Source organism: Drosophila mauritiana, chromosome 2R (genome assembly GCF_004382145.1).
Source record: "Drosophila mauritiana strain mau12 chromosome 2R, ASM438214v1, whole genome shotgun sequence".
Classification (NCBI taxonomy): domain Eukaryota; kingdom Metazoa; phylum Arthropoda; class Insecta; order Diptera; family Drosophilidae; genus Drosophila; species Drosophila mauritiana.
The window spans coordinates 21,961,005-21,983,539 of record NC_046668.1 but is presented as its reverse complement, the minus strand read 5'-3'; the positions used below and the strand labels follow the sequence as shown (position 1 = coordinate 21,983,539).

Genomic DNA, 22,535 nt, shown 5'->3' with positions numbered 1-22,535 from the left:
ACGATCGTTGAGGAAGGAACCTCAAATCGGAAGCCATTAAAACATAGTTATATTAATATAACTTATTCAGGCTCTTAGTTTAGCATTTTGCGAAATAGCTTGTTAAAATCGAATTCCAATTCAAAAGCACTTGTATGAGTCTTGGCCCCAATTCACGCATCCATCGCCAAAACGCCAAGCGGCATTATGCAATTAACGCGTAACCGGACTCGTTTTTCTCATATGCGACACGATTTTGGGCTGCATGAATCGATGGTGCTGTAAGATTGAATGACGGAAAGACTTTCTTTGTCCGAAACGTCCGAAAGAAAGTTTTCGGGCTGGAACCGCTCGCATTGTTTACCTTTCGATCGAGGCGGCCAGGTGAAATTAAGAAGACGCTTTTGGGAGCCGTCGCGTTGGAAGAATGCCAGCCATTAGCTGCGGATAACAGGTTGTTTGCATTCACAGGGTGGGGCTCGCACCAAATGAATAGATCATTATTATTGACGGAGTGAATGAAATACTAATGGAGCTGTTGGCAGTTATAGAATCTTGAATTGGGCTAGAATGGGCCAAACTGGCCCACAACCTTGACCCGATGATACCCGATGATTTGAGCTCTTTCTCGATCGTTGGCTTTTGTAGATAATTTCCATTTTGCTGGACTTTTATTTGTATTATTTGCGTTTTGTTTTGTTTATTGTTTGTGTTTGTTTTTGCTTTTTGTTGTGTTTGGTTTTTACAATAAATTTGACTAAATCTTAACATTTATAATCCTTAACCTGCAAGGAGCAAACAGATGTAGTAACAAATATACATAGTTGTATGTAAAGATTTATCATTTTTGTGTTGTGAAACATGTAGTAGTACCGTATCTATAAATATTATATGTATACATATATTCTTCATAACGTGTAAATTGTTTTCGCCTTTACTAGCAGCTTTTGCTTTATTTATTCAACTTTCGCGCTCTTGTAACTTACGCGATTAATCCAATACATTCAATTTGAAACACACACATATTAACAACATTGAATATGCAAATACATTTATATTCTCCTATCGCTCAGTTTGATTTTTCCGACCTAATGCGATCATCAGTAGTGATAGTGATGCGAACGTGTGGGAACGGAAAATGTGGGCTGGTGGGTGGGTGGGTGGTTGGTTGTTTTTGGTCGGGTGGAGCAGACTGGATGTGGGTGGGGGTTTCCAGTTCAGGAGGTCGACAGAGGGACTTGTATACGTGTATATAACTTCTATCAAAACATTCTGAAGCACGGATTAACACCTGGTAACACATACAAATTACTGTAACTCTGTGAATGAATGCCGATATCGTATGACATATATAAATATATATAATATGCTTCGTAAAAGTTGTATAAATTGTATATATGTATATTGTATATATTATTTTGCTTTTCCATTTCATCTCTTCATTTTAGTTATAACAAGAACGTATTATCAACTCGTATTAATAGATCTGGTTTATATATGTATATGTAATTTGTTCAGTCAATTAGATAAAAAGATTTCAAAAAGGATTTCACTTAATTGGTAAACATTTGCGTTTAGTTTGATTTCTCATACCGTATGCTTAGAAAGCTAAACAACATTAATAGTATTAGTTAGGATAGCTCATCGTTTCGCGTTTTTCTTCAGTTAGGAAAGTAGGTAACTAGATAATTAGGTAGTAAAAGGGGCCCCATAGGATTTCATATGTCTCAAGAGTGGATTCGAATTAGTTTGTTTCAGTTTTACTTGTAGTTGTTAGCTAGTTAGCCGGTCAGCTAGTCGCTAGTGATAGTAGTATATATGTATGTATAGTGCTTGCCGCGATCTCGCCCGCATGTGCATATGTATATATGTATAGTCTTCATCTATGCTATGACCTCGTACTCGTTCCGAAACCGAATCCAAATCCAAATCCGAATCCGATTGCGAATCTGACTTGGACAGCAATTAAACTATATTTACTTGGCCTCGCAGTATTTAACAGAGATTGTCTTCATGATGGGAGAGAACTACATGCTTGTAACACTTGGGTCGGTAGTACCGCTATACGGTCGCCAAAACCGTTATACTGTTATACATTATACCGTTGCCAGGTACAGTGGAGCGCACGCCATATGATCTGGTCAATATGCTGTGGGACTTCTTGCCAGCTTGCTAGCTTGCTAGCACAGCATGCTAGTTTGCTAGTCTGCAAGTCTGCTTTCGTTAGCCTAAACACATACACATTTATATGGGGATGGAGGGACATACACACTCACGCACACACAGACTCACATGATATATATTTATATAGAAATAGAAAGTTCGCTTCTTGTGATGCATCATCTTAAACATTTAATTTTGAGTCCAGCCCAATAATTGTTTACTGTTTGCCTTAGTTAGTTTGCTTTGCATGATACCGCATTTGTGACACCGCTCAGGGCACCACTTCGTAAGCCAGCCAGCCGCCCACTCCGGGACCCCGCCCCCAGTCCGTTGGTCCGTTCAGAGATAAGTGTGGGGCAGTCCAGGGAGCGGGTGGACTCGGGTGGGCTTCAAGCCGTGATGAGCTGCGACTTCAGTGGGAGGATTAGGCCGAGAGACTGCGGGTCCGGAGTCAGACGTCGCAGGACCTTCGACGCCGTCACTAGAGCACGTCCTCCATCTCGTTCTCGCCAATCGTGGAGGTACCTGGCGCCTGGGCCGGCAGAGGCTTCAGTAGACCCGAGAACAATCTCCGGAAGGCCGTATGCTATTTGGAGTTCGCCATCTTGCCCACCGGTGGCTGCTTGGCCATGATCTCCGCCAGCGTGTTGACGCCCTGCTCGTCGTACTTCTTCCACTGCGAGTAGTTGATCTGCATGTAGGTGATCAGCTGCGGCATGTCGATGAAGCCTGCAAAGGACGTAAGCCATTAGTTACTGCTCTGCAGGATCTGCCCCGTGGAACTCACTCTCCCAGGCGTGCATCATGTCCTGTATGATGTATTCGATGAAGCCGATCTGGCTCTTTGGTATGCTGCAGGTGGCCCGATCGAACATCGGCATCACGATGGGCAGGTGGCGCTGCTTCTCCTCGTCCGTCTGCATGAAGTACTCCTCGGCTATGCGGCGGGCCCACTCTATGCAGAACTGCATCGGCCTGGCGGGATTGCTCACATCGGCCACCTTGATCAGCATGCGACGCATGAGTATGGAGGTCTCCTCATCCGTCTGGGGGTTGTGCTGGTGATAGAAATCATTTACTAACTGATTTCCTGAGGTGATTTGTATGGGGACTTACATCACGCGGCTCCTCGCCACCAAAGACGCTCACGAACTTGGCCAGGTGCTCAAAGTGGCGGGTCATCTCGGTGGCCAGGATCATGTCGATGATGGTGCTGCGGGCCGACTTGTACGTCTCCTTGTCCAGGTTCTTGAAAATGTTGATCTTGTCGTCGCCTGGAAGTATGGGCACACATAACATGAGTTCCAGTGAGTTTAACTGATTTGGGAAGACACTCACCCAGTGTCAGCTTAAAGGTGATTGCCGCGTGATGGTTCTCCAGCACTGTCAGATCATTGTACAGAACGGCCAGGGCGTCGTTGGAGTTGCACAAGAAGGCGGATGAGCGACCAGGATGATCCACGTCGTGGGCGGCGGCGGCGATCAAGGCAGTCGCCTCCTCCATGCGATCCATCACCAGCATATCCTTGTTGGTTAGTTGGGTGATAAATGCGCCAGTGGCCTGTGGTGAAATACGAATGTTATGAGATGGTTAAGGCAAGGATTAGCTTCGAGCAACGCACCTGCATCACATCCGCGGCATGGGTGCTGTTGTGATATGTGTTGCTCTTGCGGTAGTGGGCTTCAATCACTGCCAACCACGCCTTGCACACGTTCTCATCGATGTTCAGGGTGGCAAAGACGTCGAAGCGGCGGAACATCTCCATGCCCAGGTAGAGCAGCGGGTGGTAGTCGGTGATCTCCTCCAATTTGAAAATATCAAAGTCCCAGCTGAGAGATTCGTCAAGTAGTTCCATGATAATGGGGTTGGACTGCAAGACATTGTACTTTGTAACAAATGATAATAGAACCCTGATCTGACCACTCACCTTCATTTTGGCGGGCACAATGGCGGCAGTTCTCGTGGAGCTGCCAGTGCGTATGATGGAGTCATTCGAGCTGCGGCGCGATGAGTACACGCTGGGACCCTGGAAAAGCCAATTCGTGTTAGATTCATCCCATGGGCAGGAGGGTTTGGACCTACTGTTAGCAGGGCACCGATTAGATCGGTGGCTATGGGATCGTCCGTTCGTATCTCCTTCATCTGCGGACTGTAGAGTCCCTCGCGCTTCAGGAACTCCAAGACCTTGTCTATGAGACGCGCCTCATCGGCCGAACAATTCTCCTGTACTTGTGATAGTAAATTGATTATCTAATGTGCGAGTGCGCAGTGGTTGCGTTTGGTTTGATTTTGTTTTTGATTTGATTTTGGTATTTTCGGTTGTGTTTGTTGGTTTTGAGTTTTGTACATTTATTTTTTTTTTTTTGTTTTTTTTTTTATTTTGGTTAGCGACGCACAGCGAGCAATTCGAGCGAGCGAGCGAACGTGCGAACGAACAGTTTGGTACATTATTTGTAATATTTTTTATGAGTTGGTTCATTGTTCGAGTACACAAAACATAAAAGTAAAAAAGAGAACATAACAATTAAGAGATAAAAAGAGAATCAATGTAAGAACATGGTGGCTTAGATGTGCTGTTACTGTTGAATTTGGGATTAGTAGGCATTAAGTTATGACAAATTAGGAGCTCAAATGGGTGAACAGTGGGGCGAAGTGGGTTAAAAATGACCCATTGTCGGTTCTTTTATGTACGTCAAATACATTTGTCTAGCTTGGAGTGTGCTTCCTGCTTGCGAGTCTTTAATTTCAGGCTACACCAGCGAAAAGTCCCTGGTTGGGCGCCATTTGTTACTAAAGTTCCTGGTTGGGCGCCACTTATCACAAAGCTGTGCTTTAAACCCTTTCGATTCGATTGCGGAAATTTGATTGGCTAATTTGATAATTAAAAGCTGAGAGCTGGCTGTCATCTCGTGGCCTTCGCATATATGTACAAGCACGAAACACCGATGGTCAAAGTCAGCACTACTCCAATCCGGTAAATGCATTTGCCTTCGGATTTCAGTGTGTGTCGGTGCCTGTGTCGGGGGTGCGGGTGTGGATGGTCTGTGTGCATGTGCTTGTGCAAATATTGTTGCTAATGTTATTGCTGTCGCTGCTGCAGTTGCTGCTGCTGCTGCCGTTGCTATTGCTGCATATGCTACGGGGCATGACAGGACACCTGGTCACCAGGACACACACACACAGACGGAGCACGGACGGACAGAGGCACACGGCACACGGCACAGGCACAGGCACAGGCACGGACGACAATTTAGCAATTTAGGCAATCCCAAAAGCCCTCCCAAAGTTGCAACGTGCTGCAGCCACAACCCAAGTGCGGAAGCGGAGTCATACTTTAGTGATGGGTGCCTCCAGTGGCAGCGACGTCAGCTTGGCCAAGCTCGTCCTCCGCAGTCCGTCCGAGGCGATGGAGCGGACATCAAAGCTGCAGCGCCGCACCGAGTGCAGGGAGCCCCGAGGCGCCTCCTTGGGCTGCGGCAGCGTGGCTATGAAGTCCATCTGCCCGCCAGGCACATCAAAGTTGAAAATCAGGTGCGTGGGGGCGCTGTTGGTACAAAATTGCCAATTAGACTCGCTCGATAGCGGGGGGATCGGCGGACGATTGGTCACTCACCTGCCTATGCAAGCCACCGGCACGACGCGCACGTGCATGGGTATGCCCTCCTGGCTCTTGCGCCGCACGGTCAGGATGCCGTCGAACTCCTTGATGTTCTTGCACTGCTCGCTGATGGTGGAGAGGTCCGACACAAATATGTCCTCCAGCTGCTTGCTAATGATCTCGTCCTGTTGTCCAACGCGGAAATCTCATTAATGCCGCAATCGCAAACAATCCACCCGCCCACGCAGACCCACTTACCAGCCGCATGTTGAGCAGCCTCTCGGTGGCACGGTTCGCGTACTGAATCCGCAGCAAGTCGTCCGTGATGAGCACCACCTCCTTTAGCCGGTGCAGAGCCGTGTAGAGGGCCTGGGGATGAAGGGGGATTGGGAGTACATACAGAGCGGGTTTACAATTTCATTGGCCTGCAGGACAGCGCTTGCACGCTTCCATTTAATTGAATTAATTTGCAGAAGCGAATGGCCGAGTGACGGTGGGGCATTAACTAGATTACCTGTTGAGTGGACATGACATTGTGCGGCCGGATGATGGAGTGCAGTATCTGCTTCAGTTCCACACTGCACATGGCCAGGTTGGTCGTCTCCGCTACGCACTGCGAATACACAAGACACAAGGTGGCATTGTAGCATCTGTTTCGGTTTCTGTTGCTGTTGCCGTTGCCGTTTCCCCCGACCAGAGCCCTTCCTCCGATGGGGCAATTAACGGAAACTTACTCTATTAACGCCAGCGTCCAATAGAGCAATTAGCACATCATCCTTTTCGAAGAAACTGCAAAAGTCGTCGGGCGTAAGTCGCAAGTCGTTAGTGGAAATTGGCGCCCAACTACTGAGCACTGAACTCACCTCTTCTTGCAGACTGCAATTATTGTCGTTAAATGGTGGCCGTGTGTGTGACGAATGGTTCTGTGGGGACGGCAGCCACCGAAAAGAGGAGACGCCAAGTTTTATAGCAAAGTGAAAAGTTTATGAAAATGGAAAAGTTTCGAGAAGTTTGGTGGCCAACCCAAGCCCAAGCCCAAACTCGTCCCGAAACCCATTTCACATCTGGCACTTACTGCCCCAACCACTAGCATTATCACTACCCACCTCGCAATGTGCTCCGCATCCAGGTTCTTGGAGGAGCGCGCATCAATTATGATTAGGTGGTAGCACTGGGCGGTGGCGTACGACTTCTGCAGGGTGTCCAGGGCCTCCTCCTTGGACTTGACCAGCGTGACGTCCAGCTGGTGGCGCTGGCAGGCCGCGGTGATCGCCTCGCAGATGCTGTCCGACTTGTGGAAAACCAGGAGGGCCTAAGGGCGGGTCAAAGCCATTGCACTGATTGAATTGCCCCATGTTCAAGGTGGTCCGAGGAGGACTTACCTTAAGTGGGGGATTCGGTGGTAGCACGGTTGGATACTTCAGGTCCATGAGATTTCGCTGCATCAGGACATGAAAAGAGAAGGGAGGAAACGGGAGTGGGGGTGCTGGTGTCAGAACAGGTGAGACAACGTGTAAAATTTAATATAAATCTGCAGCTCCTCCGGCTTTGCCGTCAAAATAAGAGGGCTTAACCCGGCTTCGCATTGCGTATGTACAGACGTATCCCTATACATATATACATATATATATCTGTATCTACATGTATCCCCCAGCCAGGAGGTCCATTGCGTGTGTGTCGTCGTTCGTGTCGCTTAAATGATGATAAATTAAAATAAAATTGCTCGCTGCTGATTCTGACTTATGTGTGGCACGCTCGTGCGCTGCAGATTTATAATACGAGCACATTAAATCCGCCGAAGGTGGGCTGGGCTCAGTGTCAATCAGAGGAATGAAAATGTAATCGGAAATGTATCACAACACGGCGTAAGACGCGGCTAAGGCGGCAGATTGATGGCCATGCCAATGCCAATGCCAATGCCAATGCCGAGCGGAAAAGTTGGTCCTGCGAAAGCTGAATGCTGGAAGCTACCTGGAAAGTGCGGAACTCCTCCTCCTCCGTCGGCGGATTCTTCTTGCCAGCCACCAGGAGGTGGAGTTTCGGCACCATGGGCAATCGGCGCTCGTACAGACTGTGTGCCTTGCGCTCCAGGCAGATGACCTTGCGCCGAAGGACCACCGAGTCCTCATGGTCGTGGTCCGGTGTCAGGGGCTCCTCCTCTGCACTACTCCTTTCCCCCTTCTGGTCTGTGCTCCCGGCGAAGCTCAGATTGTTCAAGCGGAGGGCCGGGACGTCCAGGCTGCGTATGGCCTCGACTATTTCCGGCTGCAGTGCACTGCGTCCTCCTCCGACTCCTCCTCCTCCTCCTCCGCCGAAGGACACGCTCAGCGGCCTTGTGTTGCGGCGCAGGGGGGTCATTATGTCACGACTTTCGGCCTCCACATTCGCCTCGTATTCCAGCTCCATTTCCTCGGGCGTTTTACTCGAATTCCGTCCCACAAATGGCAGGGAAATGGCCACTGGACCTGTAGTGCCATGCAGAGGCCGCGGCGGAGGCCGAGACGTGGCCGCCGAAATCGTTTCCACTTTCATTTCCGGGCAGGAACCCTCGCTCTTTGGCCGAAGGCCTCCGTTGGTCGTCACTGCCGTTGAATTCGAGTCCAATTCCAAACCCAAATCCAAATCCAAATGAGCAGCGCTTATCAGCCGGCTGCGAATGCTATCGTCATCTGGCAGCGGTCTTGGTCTTTCATTACGGTTATCTCCACTCCGATCGGATATAGCCGCGATGGCTACGGCATACGGCTCCGTATCAGAGTCCGGCTCGTTCGACGGATTCTCTCGGCCGGCCGACGAAGAGGAGGACTTCGCGGAGGACTTGCGGCGAAAGACTTTGCTGAATTTTGGCAAGCAGTTGCGCATTCTGCTAATTATAAACCAACACTCGACCACGACCACTGGCCACTCGCAGAGAGTGGGGCGAAGCAATCCGTAGCGCAATAACAATGACAGCGACAAAACAATTACACTCGCCACTTGAGGTCCAATGTCTTAGATCAATAACAAGTTGTTTGCATAAGCTCCGCGCACATACGAATGGGAACAGAAACGCGGCGCGTCGCGAGTGGCATTTCCAACTTTTCCACGCCGTCCTCTAATGCGACAATCTCGATCTCAGTCTCTATCTAGATCGGTGTCTGTATCTCTACCAGTATCTGTATTTGTATCTCTATCTGCGGCTGTCTGTATCTCGATCGGTGATTCAATGCGGAATCAGTTCTGAATAATTCACAGGTTTCGTGGTCGAAAGTAAGCGACTTCGCGACGCTCAAACGCCGAACTGAAACGGAATGAACTGAGTCGCGTCGATCGGGGGTATAATCTCTTTCTTTGCCTTTTGATTTCCCACCTTCAATGTTAATTGATTTGATTTCTCTGGTAGCGTATTGTTTATAGGCAAGCCACACACACACACACACACACACGCCGCGCGTCACTGGTGTGGGTGAGCGGCTATTTAAAGCGGAATGTAAACCGAAAAGCGCAACGCTCTCCGTTCGGCCCGCTGCCATATAAACTGTGTTGCCCGTGATAAGATACCTTATCAAAAGACGTAACAGCCATGTGGCTCAGATCGCTCGACCACCCACCACCCCACTGAATGGTCACAGTATGAATTGGCAGACTCACCTGGTAGACGTCCATCGGCTCATCTTCCGGGGTGAGGGCGAGGGCTAGTGATGACTTGCGGTGACCTGGACGGCTGTTCCCGCCGGATGAACTGGTGCCCGATGTGCCTGTGCCTGCGTTTGTGGGAAAACGGAAGAGGAGGGGAAAAGCGTTAGGAGGCGAGGAAAATTCCCTAAAAAGTATGCTAGGTTTCCGAGCGTTTCTGGGCTGGCAATCGCTGCATACTTGGGGGCTGTTGACAGCACGACCACAATCAAAATGAATGGTCACCACACACAAACATACGCACTCACAAGCTCACACGCACACACATAGGCAACCACTCAGTTACCAACACCTTGCCAGGGACACGCACGCACATTAATTCCTCTTGTTGCACGTTTTATTTAATTATAAACGTTGGCATTTCAGAAACACTTTATAAACGGGCACACGCACGAGTGTGTGTGTGTGAGTGCCGGCGAAAGGGTACAAAGGTCCTTGGGGGCGGTGCTCGAGCCTGGGCTTGCTATCTGTCAACCGAACGGAGGATCCCCCGAGGAACTAAGCCGCACAAATTGTATTTCACTTAATGAGAAACAGGTCGGGCCTTCAACAACCCACTTTATGCTGCTTTATGCTGCGGCGAGCAAACTAAACAAGAATCCTGCGAAAAGGATGCCAGGAGGACATGAGGCTGCCTCGGCGAAGCAGGAGAAAAATAAACTTGCAATCCAATTGATCGACCTGTTCAACCTTCAATAATTCCCAGCGCATTAAAGTTTGTGTACATATTTAAGTAGGGAATTTCAATCCATATTGGAGCTTTGGAGCCCGGCATACCTTCGCAGGCATTCTGCAAGCAAAGTTGCCTGGCCAAAGTTTGGGGGAAATTAAAATTCTGCGGCTTCTCGCAAGTTATGTATGCTTAGGCCCAAACAATTTTTAAGACCCCAAATGATTGACCAAACAAACTTTCTGTGTAACGAAATTTGTTCGTGGCTTTTGTGCGGATTCCCTGCAAGCAAATTAAAGTTATCAACGAGGCATTTGGGTCTTGTTCTGGGGGCTTTTCCGAGTTGATAAGGAGTATCCACATGGCAGGCTGCTTTCTTGTTAAGTATGCATTATTTAAATTATTTACAATACTTGTGTTACGACATTTTAAAGCTCATAATGCCAATTGAAGCCTTCAGTACACACAATACCCAGTCATTCACTTGCGAGATTATTTTTTGTGAACGTAATTACCATTAAAAAGGAATTTTCTGCTAAGCACTCATTTTGCAACTAAACTACGTTTAGTGAATTGTGCTTTAATTAATTGTGTTTCTTCCTCTACTCTATTTAATTCCCACTAATCCAAATTTGCTCTGCGGACTGAGCTCTCGTCTTTTTAATGTTTTCCACCTCTTGAATGCATAATTTTCATGCAGTTGCTTCTGGGGAATGCGATCATAACTTTTCACATCCTGCTCCGTTGCCTAAAGTTTTAAATTTCTGCACAAGCTGGTGGCAATTCGCCTAGCTGCCCACATTTACTAAGGATGAAAAGTTGATGAAGAAACTTTCAGGCTGATTTTTAATTGCCAAGACCCCTTGGCAGGAGGGCATCATCGTCATCATTTCGGCCAGCCCAAGTCACTCCCCAGTGGACACGCATGCTAACCGCATCATCAAACTCCACTTTGACCCCAGCAGAGTGGAGGCGACGGCGGAGGAACCTTACCCACATTCAGCTCGGACTCGGAGGCCGGACGCGTTAATGAATCTCTGCCTGGTGTCGTGGACGTGGGTGTGGCCGTGGCTGTCGTCGGATCCACGGCTGGAGATGGGCACTGTCTGGCCCCCAGGGCCATTCCCATTCCCACGCCCACTGCCCCGCAGTTGCAAGTGCCGGCGATGGGCAGGGGAATGGTTACGGGAACGGGCAGCGGCAGTGGCATGGAACCCTCCTGGCTCACATGGGCACTGGTGATGGTGGTGGTGGTCGTGGTCGTCGCCGATCCAGCCAAATTCGGCTGGCTGGAAATTATCATTGTTTGTGCTGTTGTGCTCGTCGTTATTTATTTATTCCTCGCTTGGCACTACTGCTTTTCTTGGTGTTTTGCAAATGAAGTCACACAAATTCGCATTACTTTCGTGGCATTATGCTAATTGTCATTTATGTGCAACAGTTTGTTTATCTGGCTGCGGCATTGATTTCACACAATTAGTGCGTAATGATAAACTGCCCCACATGCACACCACCACATACGCACAGCCCAGCAGATACGGCGCACGGCACAGCACAGCGCTCTTAATATAAATAGCCGCCGGAATGGGGCATAAACAAAAACTAGCCGGGGAAAGTACGGAAAGTGGGGAGTACGGTTCTCTGTGCCCACTACATACCCATACCTATAGCTATAGCTATACCCATACCCATGCCCATGCCCGTACCCACGAGCGGACGGGATCCGTGTGCGTTGTACACGCCGTGGGGACAGTATGTTTGCGCTTATTCAAATGGGTCGGGTGTATCTTATCGTTGGTGTTATTTTTCGGAGCAGCCGGGGAGTAAAGTGGAGCGGAATGGGGGTGATGGTGTAATCTAAGCGAAAATCGATAAATTGTTTAGATAAAAGGCGGCCAGCAGCCGCTGACGTCTCTGAATTTCGGGAGCACCTCAAAACTGGACCCAGCACCACGTAGTGCGTACTTGGTGCTCCAAGTTACTTACTGCCTGGGCTCGCACTCCTAATCATAGTACAGAGTACAGGGTCACACACAGAGCGGCGGGAATCGCGGGCGCATCTACTGTTTCCGCCCGAGAGCAACACTACTTCTTCACTTCCACACGCGATCGAGTGGCGAAATTGCGGGGGATAAACCCTGAATCAAACTGGCGCAGCTACCAAAAAATATGGAAAATGGAATTAAACGCGAGCCGGACTGGGCGAAACGTCCGTTCTAATCCGGTATGAAGAACTGTTTGCCAGATGATAATTCTCGCACGGATTTTCAAACTGCCAGAGGCAGTGGACTGCGAGCACCGACTGCGACTGCGATGATGGCGCTGGCGACTGCGATGGCGATGGTGACTGCGAATGTGCGCTGCGGCAAAAGCTAACGGTCTGTTGGCAATCCGTGAGATACTTTTGGGTGCGCTTATAAGGCGCTTAGCGTTATAAAGGCAGGTGCAATGCCATCGCAACCAGAAGCACTGGCGAATTCAACTCAAATTCTATGAGCGGATTAGCAGGGGCTCCCGGTCAGTCCCGCTGGCCGAATCGCATTGGGCCCTCGGTTTTGGGGCCTTTTGCGCCTTGGGCCGTTGTCATGGCGACCAATTAATTTGTGATAAGATAATATCAGGCAAGTTTGCTCATAGTATTCAGATGTTTAGGCTGTGTGCGTCGAGATACGGCACAGGTTCGGATACAGGTACTCTTGCCCAGATGCAGATACAAAAACGGCCAGATACAGATACAGTTACAGATAGGCCGCAACGCGTGCACAATCTACATCTGGGTTGGCTGGATGGCCGAGTGGCCCTGGGTCGAAGTCGGTATCGAATCGGGCAGCCGGGCCTATCTGGGCCGATCTTCTTGACTCAGCGATAGCCGCCTGCTGGACTACTGGACATATGGCCGCAAGAGGAGCGGGTATGGTAATGGGAAACCCATATTGATAGGGAGTACTCTCTATTCGGGGCGGTAATCTAATCGGCCTGCTATACCTTCACGTGGCGGCTAAACTATACGTAATTTGTGTAAGCCCTGCGAGAATCGCAAAAGTCGCGGTGACTACGACTACGCGGGCGTCATCGCTCAATTTCCCATTTTATGGGGAACGCTGATAAACTGCAGAACTTTGACGCGTGGGATTAGCCGCCTATAATGAATCGAGTAGCGTCGAGTCGACGGATCGTTCGGTTTGTTTTCTTTGGCTGTGATTGATGTTTTGGCGCCAATCCGTGTGCGATCCATTGTTTACGGGGGCTCGGGTTCGGAATCGGACTCGCACTGAGATGCGTATTCGGATTCCAATTCGGATTCAGATTCAGATTCAGAAAGAGAAGTGCGAGTTCGTCGTACTGCGATGCCGATCTCGCTCTCCTTCTGTTCTTATACGGCTGCTGTGTGCGAGTGGCAGAAAACCAGATATTGTCATGTGAATTTTTGCATATTAATTGAGGCTTTTTCACAGGGCGTTATTCGGGCAACCTACACCCATCAATGGGTCAAAAATGGGGCTCTGGATTGGGGGAGGTTCGAGGCTGGAGGCTGGAGGCTGAATCTGCGTAGCTGGCTATCTGCGTATGTGGTGGTCTCCGACCAAATCTATCCAGAGATCGCTACTCGCTACACTTGCTGTTTCTGCCGCGGTTGTTGGCACACTTAGTTGTGAAGTTTGTTTTGATTTTTAACACTTTTTTTATATTCGTGCGCGGCTATGCACACTGTTGTTGTATTTTAGAGCACGCTAAGCTGTTTTTTTCCACCTCGGGCGAATGCAGCCAACGAATTTCAGCGCGTACATGATTTTCAGTCGGCTCTATGCGTTTTTAATTGCAATCGCTTTGGATCGACGACTGGTTGGCCCTGGGTTATATGTTATATATGTTGTGTGCCGCAGCCACGACTTGGCCAAATTCAAGCGACTCCAGCTGCATTAGATGGCGATTCGTGGCGACCAGTTTGCAGCTGGCAGTCTCTTCTGCTTTTTATTTGGGACTTGCATCAAGCGCCTTACTTCTGCACTGGCTATATAGCCGCCGATTCCGATTCTATATGGCACGGGCACTGCGATTCACATACAGAGGTGGTCAAAAGTATTTACACAACGAGCTTTTTTTTCAATTAGTTGACAATTGAAAAAAAAGCTCGTTGTGTAAATACTTTTGACCACCTCTGTATGTATGTTGCGGCGACGTCGACTGCAACTGCGACCGAGCAACCGTCGCGGCGAAAGAATCTACAGCAACTGACTCCGCAACTGGGGAGCAGCTGTTGCGGCCACTCGGAAAGAGCGAGCTTTGCTTTGACAATCGAAGCTCGCTCTCCGGCTCTCCGATTCTCCCACCCCAATCCGATCCCGATCCGTTTGCTGAGCACGATCAAGTTTCACCGATGCTCACGCGCTCTCTGGGCACGGCTCCACCGAAAGCGGCAGCCGGAGAGAGAGAGAGAGAGAGAGATTGAGAGTGGGGCGGAGAGCGGGAATCTGTTAATTGGACGGCGACACAAAACAGCTGCGCTTTGGATCCCCGACTAGCGCCAGCTGACTCTGGGATCGAGTTACCTGGATGAGCCGTTAGCTGGCACAGCACTTCTGATACCCTACTTTTGAACTTAAAGCACATGCCATGAAAAAGTCATGCTAATCCTAATTTTGGGTACAAATTAAAGGTCAAGGAGAACACACTGCTAATACCCTATATTTACTAATCAATCCTAATCCACTTATATCTAGCATTAATTATGACAGCCACTTGAGTCGATTGGAGCATCGAAAATCATCAGAAAATCTGAAGAAAAGGAAACGTGCAACTGCTTCTGAGATTCCCATTGATAAGCACCACTACGAGTACTATCAAACAGCAGAGCGGAACCTCTTGACGGTGGAGTAGGCTCACTTCAGATTAGAAGAATCAGAACCAGAAGCAGAAGCCCAAGCTGATTTCCTCAATCGCAGCCCTTATCTACTTTGATAGCCTCTCTATTGAGTGTTGAAGGTAAACGACTTCTCGCATTAGAGGGTATTACGGAGGGAAATGATGCTGCCAAGGTATCATATATCAAAAACACGCAGAGAAATGATATCAAAGCGCTCTAATGATTTGAGACTAATTGTTACAAGCGATTTAAATATAATGCTCCATTGAGGTGTTTTAATCGATTTTACAAAAATGCAACCTAACCCATCGAAGTCTTCAGTGGATCCCAGGAATTTTCAAATTGCCGTGCTTAAGTTATTCAAACTTTTAAAAATTCTTCTCAAACTATTTCCGCTCCCTTCTTGAGAACCAAGGCGGCGGATTATTTCGGCGCATGAAAGGATGTTAACCCCTTCCATATCAGCTTACCACTATGGGCAGCTCTTAGCGTTAGTTAGTCTCTACTTACTTCCAGTGGCCCGTCGCACCACGCTGTGTGTGAAGTTGCCCAGGGCGGCCACCGTCACAATCGAGTCCTTTTTGCCGGTGCTCAGCTGGTGGAAGACAAGAAGTGAACACCGGGAGTACGGGGGCTCTGGCCGAGCGCATTGGGTTACCTTTTCGTAGTCGGCCTCGCTCTTGGTCTGCAGCGGATTGAGGAGCACCTGGCCGCACAGGTTGTCCCCGGCCGTGCTGCCGTTCCCGTCGCTGGGGGGCTGCAAGGTCACGCCCCCGCAGCTGCAGCGGCGCAGGCGGCTGCGTCGGAGCTTGATGCAGAAGAGGCGGCTCTCGTCCTTTTCAGAGGCGTCCAGCGGCAGGGATCCTCGTTCGCCGGTCTGACCAGCGGAAGGGGCGGGGGGCAGAGTACTCGGAGAACAGCCCATGGCTAAGAAGTCCTGCTTCTGATCCTGGCCTGGCTGATTGCGTTGCGGTTGCTATGCTAAATTGCTCTTGGTTGCCTTGTGATTTCGGTTTCGCAGTGAGTTCCGGTTCCGTATCCGGACTTGGCCTTTGCGGGATTGCACGGCTTACTCCTTCGTCCTGGGCAGTGCGGCTGCCTTCTTGTGGTTGCTGCTGCTCTGGTTCGATGCTTTCGATTCTGGACGATGTCGTTGTTGCTGGCGATAACATAATTGAAACATTTTTGGGCTGCGGTCTGCTGATTGATTGACTGGTGGCCAGCGGAGATACTGGTCACATGATCCGGATAACTGCAAGAGGGAAGAGCGAAGTGGGTGTTGGTTAATTGGAATACCAGGCGAGTGCAATGGGCTTGTTCACAGATTTGCATGTTAGATTGAATTGCTTTCGTAAGTCCGCTAAAGGTCTTAAATCCATTAAAAAGGCAATCAAGCAAACAACACATTTTATATAACTTTATTACCCGCTGTTTCCTAGCTAATTAGTTTTCTGTTTAAATATTAAACAGCCAGTCTTAAATATGAACAATATAATGGCAGGCTCTAAAATAACCCTGTTTATGTAAACCTTGCACTTCAACTTGAGCGTATTAAGCCCTAAAAAGCGCCTCATTAATGGAACCTCCTTTTCTGTAACTAGATTTGTCAGCTATCCCCCAATCCCTAACTTTTATATATTCAGTTGCCTAGTGCGCACTGACCTACATTAACGTTGGACCTTCCCGTTCCTCTTTTTTGATAATCCCCGGCTTAATTAGTTAAACTAGTTTAATTGACATTGATAAGCCAGAGTGATAAATGCGCGCTGCAGTGCATATCTGGTATTTTAACTCGATTACGAAAGCCAGTTCGTGTCGCAGTTTCATTGAAACTCTCATCGAATATGGGCAGAGCACCCGCACAATTGTCAAAAACTCTTGGCGATTGTTATAAATTCATAAAAGCCCAAATATTGGCAATGATTATTGGAGCCAAGGCGAGAAAAATACGAAAATAAAACGAAGAAAATAATAAAACAGGGCCCTTGAACGTGACCAGCTCGCTGCATATGAATAATGCCCAGCCGGGGCTATATTTGCGTTTTCCATTCGCCAACGACTCCTGTCTGCCATATTAAGTTCGCGTCCCGAAAAGTTGACGAAACCTGATAGTCTGAACCCTCGGAGGCACGTATCAAACAATTGACTTGTGGGGATTTGTGGGTGTCATATATAATACAGCGCCGGGTACATATCTCTGACATCGGTGGGAATGGGGATGGGGGATGGGAATGGGGTTGTGGATGGGGATGTCGATGTCGATGTCGCCCTGTTGTTCTCATTCCGGCTGTCAGTCGGCTTTATCTTGGGGCAAATAGAAAAACCCTATGTCGCTGGCTCGTGTCTGCTAGCCAATTTTAAATATTTAGATAAAACCCCCAACGAAAGCGAAAGAAGCAAATCAACTGATACGGAGTTGGGAGTACGGAGCACGGAGCACGGGAACCCAGCGAGCACAGTTCAGATTAGTCACCAGAAGTCGTACCCACTTCAAGTGGCAATTGGAGCCCTACGCCTCGACAGATCAAGTCTGCGAGTGAAATGTCTTATGTCGCTTCTCTGGGGCAGGAAAAACAATTCGAAGGGGGCTCGCCGGGAAAAGATAGTCCTTATCCCCGGCGACGTTGATTGACTTGCTAAAGCGAAAGGCTGTCCTTCATCTGCATTCGTACATAAACACATTCACATCCATAAGGACACTTGTTGTCGTCCCACTGTCTGAATCCGTTTGCATTGTTGGGGCCAAAGACAAAAGGCGTCACAACAGAAGACACCAACAGGAAGACAGGCGAGGGGAGGAAGAGGAACGGCAACATGAGTACAGAGAGAGATATGTCACTAAAATTGGTCATCTATTTGGAATTTTTAATATCAGAGAAAATTGTGCTTTGCATTTTAAATGATTAAAGGTTTTTTTCTCCATGCCAAACTTCAAACTTCTTGCTCAAGCCCTTAATCTATGTGCAGTGTGACCTTGCTCTCAAAGTAAGGTCCAAATTAGTTTGCCAGCTAAGGTCACGCCTATCTTGAGCTAAGTTGCTCCTACATTTTTCTCCGTGCAGCATCCCATGCCGCTCCAAGCAAACTCATCCACATTTCTAGCAATGTGAAAACTACAATAGAGATGTCGAGAATCAGCTCCGCGTACACATCAGTCTATGGTTTGTTTGTTGATTTAAACAAATTATTTTTAGCCCGACCATATTAAAATGAACAAGTAATGGCTTTCGCCATACACTCAGGCTCATTTAGGTTTTCAAATAAATAACGAACGCCGTGAACGTAGCATAATTTGTTTACCGCCGCCCCGGGACGAGTGGGGCTTGGCATTGCTCAGCCGCCCCGTTGCCAGGCTGTGCCGTGCTGTGCACTTTATCGGGGCCTCGAGCTCCTGTGCGGCGCCTCTCGGTATGCAACTAAAAGCTCGAGTGCCAAGGAGTGCCAAATTCTATTAGCGGTCCCCGACGTCGACGGCAACGTCAACTCATTAGATGCAGCCAGTCACGGATGCTTGGCCCCAGCCCGGAGCTATTAGTATGCAGGTGCTTGTGGGCACTCGGATAATAGCATCATCAGGACGCCTGTGTGCGAGTGCGAGAGCCCCTAATAGAATTTCCTACCGATTACCGATATGTACTCAAGAACGTAGGTATTTGGCAGCCGAAGCCGGGCCATATACGAAAAAGCTGGCCGAGACCAAAAAAGATGATGAACATGGAGCATGGCGCACTCGCACTCGCATTCGTATTCGCATTCTGGCGAATTTGTATCTAATAGTTTTTGCAGCTGCGGATCGCTTGGCTTCGGCTTTCTGTTTACATTGCATGCACACACGGATCCGAATCGGAATTGGATTTGGAATCCGATCGACAACTATGTGTGTACAAGTGCCGAATAATGTGTCGGCCACTCGATGTGTGCACTTGACGCGACTCGACTCGAGATCCATTACAAGTGCCTAATTTGACTCGAAGTCAGGTGTTGAAATGGAGTATTTAAGTTTACGGCCTGCCATATTTCAAGACACTTTTCTCAAATTAACGACTAGAAAAACAGTTAGGAGTTAATTATGCAATGCGACAACGAAAAATACAATTTTGACTCTTAAATTGTTTTTTTTTGTAGGTTGAGTTCACCTGCTATATTCAAATTGATCACGAACTAAAATGCTGCGTAATCCCAGAACCTCCAATCGAAAAAGTTCTGAAAAACCAATTAAAAAGTGTGGCAACGAAGAAAACGTGTTGCAAATATGGATCTCCCCGCCCAAAGGGGCAGTCCATATACAATTTGATGGCCCATTATTATCTCGTATGTGTCCTCCAATGATGGAAAACCTTGAGGGTGGTCTCTCGACGAATTTCATGTTCAGAACGTGCGTCACAAGTGTCAGATATGTATGTAGCTACATGGCTGTGGCATCCTCGAGATTCGTTGGCGATCGCGGACCTTGGGGCTTCACAATGGAACAGCTACTAATCGCTTACAGGCGGAATGCTTGGACCGCCACTAATTAATAACGAACGTGAAAGAACACTCCGAGATGCACGCGTATGTGTGTGGAGGACCTATATGTATCTGCGACTGCTTACAATGTCTATGGGCACTGAATTTGCATTTCAAATGCCGATCTCAAGTGAGATATAACAAAATGGAGGAATGGGAGAGCAGGGAATAAGTGTCGCAACCTGGAAGATTAGACAGGGACGGCGTGCTCGCAAGCGAACGAGAGGGCGCTATGCGGAGCTGATTGCCCCAGTTGACAATGCAAATGCAAATGCAATGCACAGATACACAGACACACAGATGCACAGATGCATAGATGCAGATACAATGAAATGGCACATTGAGCATAAAGTTGGACGAACTGCAGACACCATGGCACTTTGGGTTTACGGCTGACTGAAGTGGGGGGTGGGAGTGGAAGTGGAAGCGGGAGTGGGAGTGGGTGGCAGTGCATTGCATAACCCCAGTCATAGTAAACAGTCGAGCGGCGGGCGGATGGAATGCGGAGCCCCTCTGGAAACTCCCAATCAGTATGCACGCGAGCAGCCCGGATTTATTTGCTGTTAACAATAGCTGCGAAAGCACCTCGCCAGCGCCACAACAATAACAATCCATTTTAATAAACAGTTAAAATCGGGAATTAATTAAGCCAGCCAACTGATTGGGCGACAGCCTATCGCATAGATAGTGAAAACGTACTGAAGCCGCACACACACCCATACTCATAATCATGCTCATATCGTTGGGAGCCATTAGATAATCGACGAAATGGGCCAGTCCACGCGGGATGTGGCCGAAATAGAAACTAAATAGAAGCCACTGCCACATTTTTGGCCAGCGGCGCAATGCGAAATGCAAAATGCAAAACACGAATGGCGAAATGCGAACGCAGTTTGCAAACTTATCGCCGCCTGTTTATAAGTACGGAATGATATTTCTCCCATTGTTTATGACCAGTATGGGCATCATTGCTCACCAATTTCAAGCGCTTTTTATGTGCCTGCGTCGCGCCTATAAGAAGTCACTCGGCGGCGGCGGCGGTCAGGTGGGCTAGTTAAACTGAAAACTGCGACGCCAGTTGCATGAAAATATTCGCTTTTATTCGCTTCATTCCATTTCATTTCGTTTCGTTTCATTCGACTTTACGATCTTTTTCGAGGACGAACGGCGTACGTTGCCACCGCCGCCAAGGTGGCTCTGTATAGCCACGGCTTTGGCTCGTGCATCTTAAGGATACATGTGCTCCTTGGGAGCTGGTCAGCCAACGAACCCACCCACCCAGCGATTCGTATCTGGCTGGCAGAGGAGGGTAGCAAATTGGGCGAATCGCAGCCCAAAATGTAGTAGTATGTAGTATTCCAACCCCGCCGTACATATACAATACATTATCTGTTGACGTACCGAAACCAAAAATTTGTCGTTCAGCTGGTAGTTGTTGCTTGGCCGCCTGTTGCTGGTGATATTTTGTGCACATAGGCGGGCGGACGTAGCTGTGCGCCGCTTCTTATACTTATTTTAATATTTATATCAGACTCTAGACTCTAGATATAAATTAAACAAATACACATGAGCACAGAGTGGGCAGAGTAGGCAGGAGTACACACACACGCACTCTCATAATAAATATTGCCGCACACACACGAGCACTTCTTCGCAATAACAAAACATTTCGCTGCTCTTTCTTCCACAAATTAGAATTTATTTTAATGCGCGGGGGTCACGTTCATAGAACGGATGTTGTTGCTGTTGCCGTTGACGCACAAGATATTGCAAAATATGTATACACATAGCCAACTACATACTCTCGTATCCACACGGCGAGTTGTAAGCTGCAAACTCAAATTCAATGCATTAAAAATAATAACAATGGCGCGGTCACGACAGTAGTAGCAGCTATTGCGGCTATGGCAGCGGCAGCAGTAGCGCCGATAACGCTCCTACCGCCAACGTATCTGTATCTGAGAGATACAATTGGCTCACATTTACTGCCAACACTCAATCTGAACGGCACACACGCACCCCCGATATATGGCACACAGCACAGCACACACACACACACTCGGTACATGTATATTGATCACAAATCGGGAATATGATTGTCGATTATTGCGGCCACGGAGATAACCGAATTTTCGGCGGTCAGCGGGTGGTGCAACGTGTGCTCTTGGGTGGTATACTACTCCTACAGAATTCAGAACTCTGCTCTGGGCGGCCGGCGGGCAGAGGGAAGTGGAGAGGAGAACGCCCAAGATTTCGATTCACGAGATTCAGCCGCGATCCGCAATCCGCAGTCCGCTGTCCGCTATTCACGATCTCCGATCGACGACGGTTGCTTGTCAAAGCAAAACGTCAAACTGACTTCTCGCTCAGCGATACGCTACGATACGAAATTCAGCAGAAACAGAAGCAGAAGCAGAAACAATGGCAATGGCAGGCCAGAAGAACGCGAACACACAGAAGAATCGCGGGGAAGAAAACTAAAACTAAAACAATCTCTGAGATACAAATTCGTGCGAGTGCCAGTACGAGTTCGAATCCGAATCCGAATGCGAGTCCGAATGCCGAATGCGAGCGACGAGCGACGATCGCGAGTATCTGTATCTGCACTTGGCTCCGAAAGAATCTGAAGTAGCTACACAGCCGAAGAATCGCGGAGAGAGCCGGTGAGCGCGGAGAGCGAAGAGCTTTAAGAAAAGCTTTGCTTGTAAAGTAATAGCTGTATGATTAGCCGCTGTTATTAAATATAACTTTGAGAGAGTAAACAAGTTAGTACTCTTATAACTTTACAGTAGGGAAAACTGTGTTAACTGAGTTAACTACAGCAACAGATGGATCTTGAAGTCGAAATAAGCTTTCAGATGTCTTAAAAGGATATATTATTTTAAACATTATTCAGAAATTCTCTTAAAAGAAAGTGAATAATTAGCCTTACGTTAATTCAAATACGGCGCACATGGAAAGTACTTAGCTCAACTCATTTGCATATTAGTAATGTTCTATATCACAAACTAAGTAAAAAATAAAAGATTATTTCGTTTTGTTTTCGCATAGATTGAGGACTTTCTCATCAAGTAACAAC

General features: G+C 48.1%; 1 protein-coding gene across 6 annotated transcripts; it reads right to left on the bottom strand.

The window, feature by feature from the left end:
* Nucleotides 1-1,562: 1,562 nt before the first annotated feature.
* LOC117135537 (high affinity cAMP-specific and IBMX-insensitive 3',5'-cyclic phosphodiesterase 8) lies at nt 1,563-21,940 on the bottom strand. 6 transcript variants are annotated; one of them, XM_033295812.1, is made up of 20 exons: nt 21,643-21,937; nt 20,858-20,997; nt 15,609-16,202; nt 15,461-15,545; nt 9,372-9,484; nt 7,124-7,180; nt 6,848-7,053; nt 6,605-6,664; nt 6,476-6,530; nt 6,256-6,354; nt 6,000-6,110; nt 5,757-5,926; nt 5,477-5,687; nt 4,226-4,393; nt 4,071-4,169; nt 3,765-4,013; nt 3,481-3,703; nt 3,259-3,416; nt 2,930-3,200; nt 1,563-2,871 (listed from the first exon to the last, which is right to left on the bottom strand). In XM_033295812.1, exons 3-20 carry the CDS (start codon nt 15,873-15,875, stop codon nt 2,729-2,731), a joined length of 2,745 nt encoding a protein of 914 aa, XP_033151703.1. In that variant the 5' UTR covers nt 15,876-16,202; nt 20,858-20,997; nt 21,643-21,937; the 3' UTR covers nt 1,563-2,728. The 6 variants fall into 6 exon arrangements, with proteins under 6 accessions (XP_033151703.1, XP_033151704.1, XP_033151701.1 ...); XM_033295813.1 differs by having other exon boundaries at nt 4,226-4,366; nt 20,858-21,940; XM_033295810.1 differs by having other exon boundaries at nt 20,858-21,937.
* Between the last annotated feature and the right edge of the window lie 595 nt (nt 21,941-22,535).